Source organism: Manacus candei, unplaced genomic scaffold (assembly GCF_025592945.1).
Source record: "Manacus candei isolate 608988 ecotype Guabito, Panama unplaced genomic scaffold, ASM2559294v1 h1tg000036l, whole genome shotgun sequence".
Lineage (NCBI taxonomy): Eukaryota > Metazoa > Chordata > Aves > Passeriformes > Pipridae > Manacus > Manacus candei.
The window spans coordinates 1,498,624-1,510,676 of record NW_026138084.1 but is presented as its reverse complement, the minus strand read 5'-3'; the positions used below and the strand labels follow the sequence as shown (position 1 = coordinate 1,510,676).

The 12,053-nt window shown below is 40.0% G+C and overlaps 1 protein-coding gene across 4 annotated transcripts in view; it reads right to left on the bottom strand.

Annotated features, from left to right (window-relative positions):
- ATP2B2 (ATPase plasma membrane Ca2+ transporting 2) overlaps positions 1-12,053 on the bottom strand; it is a 361,992-nt gene that overhangs the window by 26,492 nt on the left and 323,447 nt on the right. For all 4 annotated transcript variants that reach the window (XM_051793218.1, XM_051793221.1, XM_051793219.1 and 1 more), the window contains 2 exons: positions 11,263-11,454; positions 2,993-3,206 (listed from right to left, as the gene is read on the bottom strand). In XM_051793218.1, the coding sequence (XP_051649178.1) occupies positions 2,993-3,206; positions 11,263-11,454 (406 nt within the window). The remainder of the gene's footprint in view (positions 1-2,992; positions 3,207-11,262; positions 11,455-12,053) is intronic.

Here is a 12,053-nt window from a genome sequence, read left to right as displayed (position 1 = left end):
AAGCAAGATGACAACCCATGATGAGTGACTGAAAAAATGAGGTAAGTTTGGGAAATATACCTGCACCCAAGGGACCTCTTTTCTTATAGAATCACAAAATGGTTTGGGTTGGAAGGGGCCTTTAAGGATCATCCAGTCCAGTCCCCTTGCAATGGGCAAGGACGTCTTTCAGTAGATCATGTTGCTCAAAGCCCCATCCAACCTGGTCTTCAACATTTGCAGTGATGGAACATCCACAGTGTCTCTGGGCATTCAGTTCCTGTGTCTCACCACTGCCATTGTAAAAAAATTTGTTTCCTTGTGTCCATTCAAACCTTTCCTCTTTCAGATTAAAACCGGAGCTGGACACAGTGCTCCAGGTGGGTTCTCACAAGGGGGGAGGAGAGGGAGAGAATCACCTCCCTCGACCTACTGGCCACTCTCCTTTTGATGCAGTCCAGGATAATACTGGTTTTCTGGGCTGCAAGTGCACATTCTGTCTCATGTCCCATTTTCCATCCCCTTTCTAATACACAAAGTTCACAGATGACATCCAGCCATTGAGAGAGCCTAATGTAAGGATGGGCCATTCACATGGAAGTGTAAATAATGAGTGAAATAAGAGTACAGAAGATTATCACAATACCACTAGTTTTAATAACCAGTGTTTTGTTAATGAAAGCAAATTAAAGCTTGAACGTTTTTCTGCTCTCCCACTGGCATTATATTCAGAATTTCTGCAGAAAGGAGAAAGGTTTCCTCAGGGTTTCTCCCGGGGCTGTTAATTCCAACAGGGAGTGTTTTTCTGCCTTGGGATATTCGAGCAGTTCACGTTCAAGTCACGGGGAATAATGAGGGTGTTTCCAAAGAGAGAATTTGCCTTATTGCCTTTTGACAGAAAGCAGACTGTGATATCACCAGCACGTCAGTAACACAGCATGAGACCACAACACAGACTGCGAGAGAGCAGAGGGTTTTAAGCAGACTATACATCTCCAGGGAGGGAACTAAGCACTGCAAACATTCTGCCTGCTACACATAAACAATAAAGGAAAAAATTAATGAAAGCAGACAGATACCTCTCATAGATAAACACATATATATACACACACAAATGACATCTATTTGCTTTCATTCCATACACACACAAACACAAATATGTGAATATCTCTCCCTCAGTGAAGGCACCTGTCCTTAAGTCTCTGTTGTTGCACTGCATCACTCAATTGGCACAGAAGACCATGCTGCTATTGTGGAATGGCAGGGGTTAAATCCATAATTAGTTTTTATTTCCAAACCTGTTCCGAAAGGTGTTACAGAAAAGCTTTTATTTTACTGTGCCTTGTTGCTGAGGTTAAGTTTTTTTGTATACTACAGCCTGACAGGACTAGGCAGTGACTTCTGGATTTCTGATGTGCTTGATGCCTCCAAGACTTTACTGTATGTTCAAGCACAAGGTATTTCTGCCACATGATAAGAAAAAAGAGAAAAACTTGATGTACTAGTCTCTACAGAAACCTACTACAAAAAAATGAAGGATTATTTGATCAAAACAGAAATAATTCTCATTAATTTGGGGTTTAATTATCAAAGCACTGAGCTTAGAACATCGTGTCACTGCAAAGCTGAGCCTGTTGGAGTTTAGAAAGGAAAAGATTATTTCCTAGGCTTATCAGAAAATTGATTGGGCTGTGTCCTTCAAAGTGTGCATGAGTTTTCCAGAGACACTCAGGAAATTAGAATAGGATGAAAAAGCTGGATTTTCTTTGCATCTGGCTCAGTATAAAGTATTTTAAACCATAAAACTCATCAAAAAGCCATTATAACTTCCCATAAAGGTCACAGAAGTTCTCATTCCAAGATTCATATCACATGAATTACCAGGACTTTCTACACCTGCTTTAGAGAATCTGATATTATAATTGCCTAAGGCTTGCTAGACCTTCTCAAAATAGACTGTGAGTGTAACAGTATTACAGACCACCTCTCTTCAGAAACCTGGCAATTATTTTGGTTCAAGTAACTCCAGTGCAAACGGACCATCACCTCCTCTGAGCAGTCCAAATAAGCTGCCAAATGGTGATAAGCTGGAGCAAGACTTTCAAAATGGAGCTCAAAACCCTAAAAATCATAAATTCCCATTCGCAGCTTATCTGGAAGTCTGTGTATGCAGGAATAAAGTACCCTGAGAGACAACACCTGCAATTTAACAGCGATGACACAGTGACAAGGAGACAATACCCAACAGAAAAAATCATCAGTCCTTTGAGCAAGTTCACTTATTATTGTGGAGCAACAGAATCTATTATTAGTTCCTGCTATTCCCTGCAGCAAGAAACATTCTTCCTCCTTCCCTCCCCTCTCCAAAATGCAACCTATAAAAAGCATCCGTTGCTAGCAAGGCCTGAAGAAGAATCCAGTAATCTAATAAATAGATTTTTTTTGTCCCCTTTTAATATCCATTCTACAAATTAAATGTCAAAGCAGAGTGTTATTTGTATCACTTAATACTGATTATTTGCTTTCTATACTACTTAAGATCAACATTGTTCTTGACTATGGCAGACATTTTGCTCCCGATTGGAGCTTCTCCAGCTCTTGGTAAAATGGATCTTGGTTTTTATTGTGGTTTCTTTTCTGGTTTTGGGTTTTTTTAATTTGTTGCTACATGCCTACTCCAGTAACAGGTCTCAAAATGAAAATTCAGTATAGAAGCAGACCTAGATACTCCTGTTAAAACGCAATTTTCCCCGCTGTGTTTTGATATAAACTTTTGCCAAATCTGTGTTTTGTGAAGAGGCAAAAAAGCTCACTGGGGTAACCACATGTGGAAGGTGACTAAACCCATCCCATCTGTTGTGCTTCCAGCCCCATGAACAAACTGAACAACTAAGACAAACCTTAATAAATCCGCATTAAAGCGTTTTGACGCGTTAAAGCTGCGCAACGGCTTCTAAACCAAGCAACAATTAAGTCCACATCTAACAATCACCTAAGTGTAACTATTTCTTACCGACAAAAAGCAGAGTGAAGATGAGGGTGAGCTGATAGACAGCGTGGCCCAGGATGTTCTTCATCATGGTGCGGGAGATGAGGGGCTTGTTCCTGCCGTACGGCTTCCGCAGCAGCAGCGCCTCCGTGGGGGGTTCCGTGGCCAGAGCAAGGGAGGCAAAGGTGTCCATGATTAGGTTGACCCACAACATCTGCACGGCTTTTAGAGGAGAGTCCTGTGGAGACAATTTCGGAAGTTATGTTATTTCCCAGGAAAACAATGGCTTTCAGGTCATAGAGTCACAGAATCAGAGAATCAGCCGGGTTGGAAGAGACCTCCAAGATCATCAAGTCCAACCCTTGATCCAACCCCGCTGCGATTGCCAGCCCATGGCACTGATGCCACATCCAGGCTCTTCTTAAAAACATCCAGGGACCCACCACTTCCCTGGGCAGTCCATTCCCATGTCTGACCACTGTCTCTGTAAAGAAATTCTTTCTCATATCTAACCTAAACCTCCCCTGGCACAACTTAAGACCACGCCCTCCTCTCTTGCTGATGGTTGCCTGGGAAAAGAGACCAACCCCCAGCTGGCTACAACCTCCTGTCAGGGAGTTGTAGAGAGTGAGGAGGTCATTTAACAGGCCGTCATTTCTTCTGGTGGAGCTGAGACAGGACACAGAAATACCCACAGAAATCTGAGCTGCTGTGACCTTTCTTATATTTCCTCTGCAAGACCACAATCACAGGAAGCACAATGATCTGTGATCACTGATCCATGATCAATGTGATCAACGATCTTCAAAGAGAAATGATTTCTCTGCAGTCATTCAAATCAGGAACATTTGCAATCACACAATTCTTACAGAGCATAACAGTGACACTTCATAATACTTATCACAGTACTCTCTGTTACCTCATGCTTAAAATTTCAGCTGAATTTAGGTAACTAAATAATTTAGGTAATTAGTTTCTTTCCTGAGAGAAAAATTATATTAAAACAGTTTAAAAAGTAATGTTTCCCTTTTTCACTATAACCTACCTACCTTTAATTTTTTTTTTCAGAAACAGCTTGAAATTATTAAAAATTTATAAAACAATTACAGAGATACCTTTATATATCGTATTTAAATAAGACCTTTAAAAAACAATAGTGACATTTAAAAAAAAAGCCTGATATTTTGATGTTAAAAATACTCTGAAACTTATTAAACTGTATCAAATGTGCAAGAGCAAGACAATCTTTTATTACAGCCACTATTATTTTACTGGAAACAGGATAGTATGTTTTGAACTATGGATATGGAATGAAAAAAGCCAAATATTGCTATTTGTGAGGATGCAGGATGTAGCTCCTGAAGCAGCTCGCCAGTCACTAGAAGGAGCTCTTTCCTCACACAAAATCTATGGTCATAGTACAGAGGACTTTAGGTTGTGTTTAAAAAACCCCAGAAGTAACTAAATAAAGCAAACACAGCTCTCAGCAAAGGCTGGACAACTATTATAAAGTTTGGATGTGTAGTTCATTGGGGCAGCTCCGAGGGGAGATTGATGCAGTTGCTTCAAGGACCCAGGAGAGAAAAAACAAAAGAGGTTCTTTTCTGTATCCAACGACCTCCTGTGCCTTCAGACCTCACAGAAAACGGGCAGCACTAGTAAGGTCTGCTTCCTGTATCAAATAGACCGTTTTTATCAGGAAAAAGGAGTCTCAGAAGTAATAAAATATGACAAATTTCATAATGAAATGGAGTTAATCTGCAGTTTGAAGGCTGGAAGAGAGAGCACTATTTTTGTGCACTGCATTACCATGGTGCTGCAGCAGCGAAGCACAGAAATTTAGGGAACAGCATACAAAGCAAAGCAAAGCCAACAGAAACTTTAAGAACTCTGCCCTTTCCTTCAAAGGGTTAAAGATTCACTTTTAATGGAATGCTATCAAACAATATGGGTCAATACACACTCATTATCCCAAGCAGATGTGGAGAACAAGGGTAAGTGGTTTAATCTCTGGTGGATCTGGTTTATATTCAACTCCCCCCCGAGATGAAATATTATTTCTTCTTAAAACACGTTTTTAACAGAACATTTACACAAATTTTGATGCATTTCACTTATTTAAAGAAAAAAGATCCCTTTTGGCTTATTCAAAGGGATGGAGAAAGGCAACCTACTGTTTCTAAGTCTTACAGGTTGGCTACATCATGGAAAGGAGGAAGATTAGCATTAATAGATTCTTGCCTGTTGGTTATGGGTTGCACTAACTGGGCTTATTTGGAGAGTTCAGCTCATTCATTGGATATGCAGCTGCATAAACAGGAAATGCTTTTGTCTTTAGAGGTGCTAAAAAACTAAAAGTGGTCAGGACAAACTTCATTCCAAATCGAGACCTCATTTATTTTTATTAATACATACGGCTCCAAAAAAGAGAGAACTTGCAGTAAAAGTAGTTTGCTGATAGAGCTCAGAGGCCCTGCACAGAACACAGTATATAGGGGAAAAGGAAAACATCTTTTCTGCTGAGCAATTTTTCCTTGTCATATTTTTTGCCTGTCTAGTTAATAAGTTTTCTTGAGAAACATTCTCCGAGTTGGGATGTTACGATAGCTCAATTTCCACTTCATGTGCTGACTTCCATGTCAATAAAACTGACTTTGTCTGCTATGCTTAATAAATAGAGTCAGATATTCAGGTGTCTGTCAGAGCCTGCCGTGCTCCCGGCACAACGGAAAAGCAGATTATTTCAGTCTCTAAATCACACAACTGTAATTGGCAGTCATCAGTTTTGGCAACGACGTGTTCTCACCATTTCACACTGCCAATCACCTTGGGTGGCTATGGTGCCTCTAATAATTATCTATTATTGGCAGTGCTGCACTGTTCAGTCAAGTGTGAGAGCTCATTCTAGGCTGAAGCCCAAACATTAAACACACATTAGTCTGGGCAGGCAGCGGAATGAAATTTCCACTGCAGCTCTATCTGATTTCTGATTAGTTGGTGGAAACTGAGGAAAATACATATCAGCTAAGGAGTTTGGACTTCCATTACAGATTTTAGTCACTGATGCAAGTGGGATGCAAATCAACGTTCTTTGTGCTGCGTTTTAGCCACCGACTGACTGGCTAACAGTTCTTAATTCCCTTTCTGCAGACTTTGGGGATGAAAGCTGTTCAAACTGCAAACCACCCAAAATCACCACTTATTCATCAAATTCCTTTCCACTTGACCTTGGAATAGGTTAGCACTGGCCTAGAGGTAAAAGGAAAATGTCCCTTAAATCAAGTGATGTTACACTTCATCTTGGAAACACTTAAAAGTAAAAATCGCCAAAGGCTGGAAATACACTACAAATCTTTTGTGACATGCAGAGCCCTCACAAATTTTAGAGCTTGTTACTTTTGATTTAGATGACAAACTGTGAGGGAATAAAAAGGTATTTTCACCCTTACCTTTTTACTCCCACTTGTCACGGAACACATGCATAGATTCATAAAAATGAGCTTTTCTGGTAGGTTAACTTTCTATATATTAATGCAAAAAAATATCAGCCCTCACTTTTGCTGCTGGATCACAGTGTCTACTAATTGTATGGAAGTGGCATCCTTAATTCTATTTCCACGCCTCTAAGCCTTGCCAAAACAAATCTAAACAGTGCAGACTTTGATTTTATATTACAGCTTTTTCAAATTTGTCCGTGCTATTATTTTAGGATTTGCCAAATATAGTTCTGCAATAAAACATTATAACCACGTAAATTACTGCCTTATACACGTAAGTATAGATCATCCTCTTTTTTTTGAACAAGATCTGTAAAAACAATCAGTGATTCATGCAGTAGTTCAATGTTACAGTGCTTTTAATTAACATTTAATTTTCCAAACATAATGTCCTATAGAGTCACTGTTTTCAGTTCCTAATTTCTGCTAAAACATTAAGTCTTTCTCAAAGTACAAGAACAATAATTTGAATATAAAATGTTAAAACACAGTCTTTGTCTTCCCTTTATTCAGTGCAACCTTTTGGAATAGTTACATTGCCTCAGCAGTTGGAGACACAGACAGAATCTGGCATGGAAATAAACACATTCGCTCTACAGTTCCAGTAAAAAACTGTTTCCATTTAACTGAACTGCATTTTAAAATCTTTATTTTGTTCATACCCAGATTGCTTTTAACAGCTCCAAACACAATGACCTGATGTTTTCTCGGTGCTGTGGGTATGTGGGGGACAGGAAGCAGGACGAGCCTTGTGGCTTTGTAAAGCACGGATAGAACTCTATATGACACCCAGAGATGTGGAACAATGACTCACTGGAAGTGCAAAACTCACAATGATCGTAGGCAGAGCTCCAAAGAACCACATTCACTGAACCAATCAAGGGCTCTGAGAAACCCTTATTCAGAGAGTGAAGTCAGAATGCAAGATTTGGTCTCTCATAAATCCACTGGGAAAAAAACCCGATTGGTTTAACCTGAGGCAACAGTTGCTGAACAGAAAGGACAATTATACACAAACTCTGATCACTTTAAAAGTATGTACGTGGCAACACAGAGAGAAAGGTAAATGAGTTAGATTAATTAAGAGATAAGGTGAATGAATGTGGCTCAGCTGCACTGTGCCACACAAACTGCACTGACACAGGACCAGAGCTGTGATCTCATCACTGGTGTTATGCATGCACTGGACACAAAATTAAGAGCACCAGTGCAGCCACAGACTGAGTGTTCCTGATTCAGCTTTCCAGCAGAGGCTTTAAGCTCTGTTTTCTTGCATGACACAGATCTCAAAATGCTTTACGTAATCGCAGACCCACAACACAAAAGTTCATTATCAGTCGAAAATTCAGAATTTGTGGCTAATCTGTAAGCCACATTTATAAGTTTACAGAGCTGCTGTAAACTGAAACAGGGTCCAGTGTAAGTTAGATCCTGTGAGGGGTAATTTTGGCAGCAGCTTTGCTAAGCTTGTCAGCAGGTGACACTGTATCTGTAATTCTTATGTTGTTTAGAATATGATTTCTGCCACCCTAACATGACTTCGTGCTGGGACCCATGACACAGAATAGCAAATGACCATTTGCATTGGTCCCTTGTAGTCTGCATATAATCTTTACATAATGCTGGAGCAGTACGTTGGGTCACACACGCTCTGTACGTGTGGGTAAACATCTCTTGGAACAGCAGACCAGGACAAAACAGAGAGAGCAGATATTGTAGATATTCTCTAACAGCAGCATCTTGTAGAAGCAGGCATGAAGCAGATAAACAATAAAATAATATTTGTCTGAAATTAACAGAATTAAACTAAACAGTGGTTCCCCGAAGTGGAAGTGGCAAGGAGCCTCACTTTATTAATCTACTTGACAAAAAACCAACAGACTCTTAAAAAGACTACTAATGTTTTTCTTAAGCCTCTCCATTGCCCTCCTAAGGTGCTCTGGGCCAAACAAATCATCTCCTACGTGGGCAATGCTTTCTCTGGGTGCCCCTTGGAGGTCTGGTTTCACTCATACCAGTAATTCACAGTCAGACCCTTCATTAACACAGGGTTGCTGTGGTCTCACTGGGAGTCCTGCAGGGAGATGACCACATACTCATATTTACATGTGCACCAGTGCAGGATCAAGACTGAATAAAATTAAGTCTATTAAGTTGCAAAGCACAAGCAGTATGTTAAAAAAAAATAAAATTAGTCCAAGCAAAGTTTTTATTATCTTTGTAGGTCCTTTAAGCACAAACAGTAGAAACCATAAAGAGTAAGAGTAAAGGAAGTTTCATCTTAAAAGCATCCCAGTGAGCTGGTTCTGAACAGCAGAACAGATTTTCTGAGAGATGCTGTCAGGAAGCACAGAAAAAACGTTACTGCTTACGTAGAATTTTTCTCGTTCTAGACTTGATGAAATATTACCAAAAAGATAGCCTGCGTAATATTCATTAACCTGAATATTAATGGTGGACTAAAATCATGCTGTGTCTGTCAAAGAAAGCCCAACTGACCACCTAAAAGCAAAGTAAAATTCAGTCCCAATGTGGACTTCCTTTATATTCATTGTGAAGGTCCCGGGAAGCTATGTTGCCTCTTGGAAACTATAGATTTTAGCTCCGTTTTTCTGTTAAGGACTAAAATGTTTCAGTCAAAATAGCAATTGAAGACCTGTGCACAGTTTTCAGAGCTGTATGTGTGCACCTCGACTGTTGTATGCAAGATTTTTTGGTACAGTCGTGCATTTTGTGCTGGAGCTATTTTTTCATAGCAACCAGAGGGTACAGTATGTTCTCAAGTGCAATTTTTAGTAAAGCTTAAGAGCCAAACAGAATGTCCTTTCGCTGGCTGGAGTCAAAGCCTAACATAATAACGTTCATTGGCGAGGCAAAATCCTTCTTGAATGAGACAGAACCGAGTGCTGCCCGAGATTATCCGCGGTCAGGCCGCAGAGTGGGAACGACGACAGAGGAAACAACTGCTGCCCTTCTGCCACCATCTCATTTTCAGCTCCTTTCAGACCTCTCCTCTGCATCTGCATCTTTACTGCCAAGTTGAGGAATTGCAAGGAAATACAGGAATACTGGGAGTGTCCATTAGAATCTGTAAACAGGGACAACAGACTGGGCAGGCTCGGTCCAAACCCTTCTAGAAGCCAATGGAATGATTCAAAGGATGAAATTAAAAAGGGGAATATACTTGCACTGATTACACACTTCACATCCGCTTAGACTTGATTTCAAATAGTCCTTGCACTGGTTCAGTAATGTTTAACCTCTGCAGGAATAAAATAGAAATTCCTTAGCTGGTGAATAGCTAGTGAAGACCCTTTGTCCTTTCACGAAGCAACTGAAGATGCTGGACATAAAACAAAAAATTTCACCTTAAATAAATGTTAGTAGGCAGCAACTGAATAAAAGCTGTCTACAAAACAGGGTTTTAAAAGAAGCCCTTGGCTCAGTTCCAGTGATGCTGCTCTGACCACCTAAGCCCTTTTTTTCTGTATGGTTTTGTACCACTCATAAAAATCTCCTGGAGTCTTAGTCCTTTTCCTTCTGTTATCAGCAACAATCACTTCACAGTTAAACATTTTCTCAACATGCCTGAAAATATTTCCCAAGGGAAGAGGGAACCTCATCCAACTTTGCTGCAACATCACTAGTTTTGTGCCTCAGCACAGGCTCAGTTGTGACAAGGCACCACCATGGCCTCGAGATATCAGTCAGGGCGTAGGAGAAGTTTTACCTCATGGTAAAGGTACCCAGGTCTCTGGTTGCAAGTATCAATTCCATGATCACAGTGTAAGTTTACCCCAAGCAGAGCTGATGATTTATTCATTGGTTTGCTCAGGTGTTCTTGAGGTGAAATCTAGCTGTGGAACAGGTATGGCATCTGTGTGATGCACCATGGGGGGAAGCATCAGCTTTCCCATAGCATGTCTCAATCCAAGGAGGCATTTTGTAACAACACCTGCCTGCAGTATCTGAAATCTATATTATTTTAGGCAGTGACAGCACTAAAACCCACATTTTGCTATTTTCTGTTCAAAGACAAAACTCTTATACTCTACTTAATTCACCCTTTTTTCTCTTCAGGGAAAAGAAAATTGTATTTTATTAATCAAAAAGCAATAATGTGAAGGTAAGAAAATGTGGTTTGCCTTCAGGTATGCTTTTTATAAAAGACTTAAACATGTGGCATGTGAACCAGGATTGCACTGAGGGATTGATGGAGAGGAAGAAAGAGATGTCAAAGTCCAACTCTGTGTGTCATTTAATTGGTTTGTCATTTGCATCTGAAATTAAAAAGAATTGCCTGAAAGCAACAAAATAATTTTATCAGTCAAAAAGATCCTCTGCTGGGATTACTTCTGTGTGGCAGTACTGCTCTCTTGAAAATAATAATCCCATTCCATAATCCATCAAAAGCACACATTTAACAGTGAAATATTCTGAGAGGAAAAGGCAAATTCACATAACCTCTTCCTGACATTGTCTGTCCTATCATCAGGCTCAGAGATGACAATAATATGTAATTAAAAGCAGGGAGGTACATGGAGGCAGCACAAAAATTAACAGCTCCTAAACAAAGCTAAAGAAACAGCAAGTTTTCTCAAAGAAACAGCAAGTTATTTTGGGGAGAAGATGGGTTAGTGCACTTCCATACACCAACAGCTATTGAACATCGAGCGGCTCAATCCTGAACACACTTAAAACACTTAGACCTTCAAAAAGTGTATTTGCTGCTTACAGAGGATCAAATGTGAGCCAGCAGCACTCAGTGTGGTGGGATTTGGCCCTGGATTGCCTCACCTGAGTGATGCAGGCCCCGGTGAAGGCCACGATCACGGCCACGATGTTCACGGTGAGCTGGAACTGCAGGAACTTGGAGATGCTGTCGTAGACGTTGCGGCCCCACATCACAGCCTTCACGATGCTGCTGAAGTTGTCATCTGTCAGGATGATGTCAGAGGCTTCCTTTGCAACATCTGTCCCTGCAATACCCTGGAAAAAAATCAATTGGGAACGAAATGATCTACTGGAAAATATAGGGACAGGTAGAACTCAAATCTTCCTGCTCGTTCCAAGTCCACAGTTGTACAAAGGTTTCCCAGCATAGTAACAGTGGCTGCTGAGTATATTCTGCATTTTATATTTGCTGGAATGTAGCTCATTTGGTCTATTTTTGAAGTGAATAAGGATGCAGAAAAGGGAACTGACAGAGCAGTGGAATTCATGTGATGATAGTTCTGACTGTTTTAAGTTATCAGCTTAATAACTAATGATCTTCTGAGTTATTTTTATCATGGAGGATTTTATAAATATATATCATCAGAATTGGTAACAAAAATTTAAATGATGTATCTTAATATATACAGTCAGAGTACACTTGGAAGACATCTTTATGTTTAGTGATGGATTTTACCAAAGCTAAATAGTATTCTACTGTTGGGAAGAAAATACTTCATTTTTCTGTATGGACACAGGATTCTGCATATAGCCAAGAATTACTTTAGGCAAAGTAATTGAAAAAGTATCAAAATATGCAGCAGCAGTGAATCTGACACAGTAAATTAAAGGATTCTGATGCAACATGACTCACT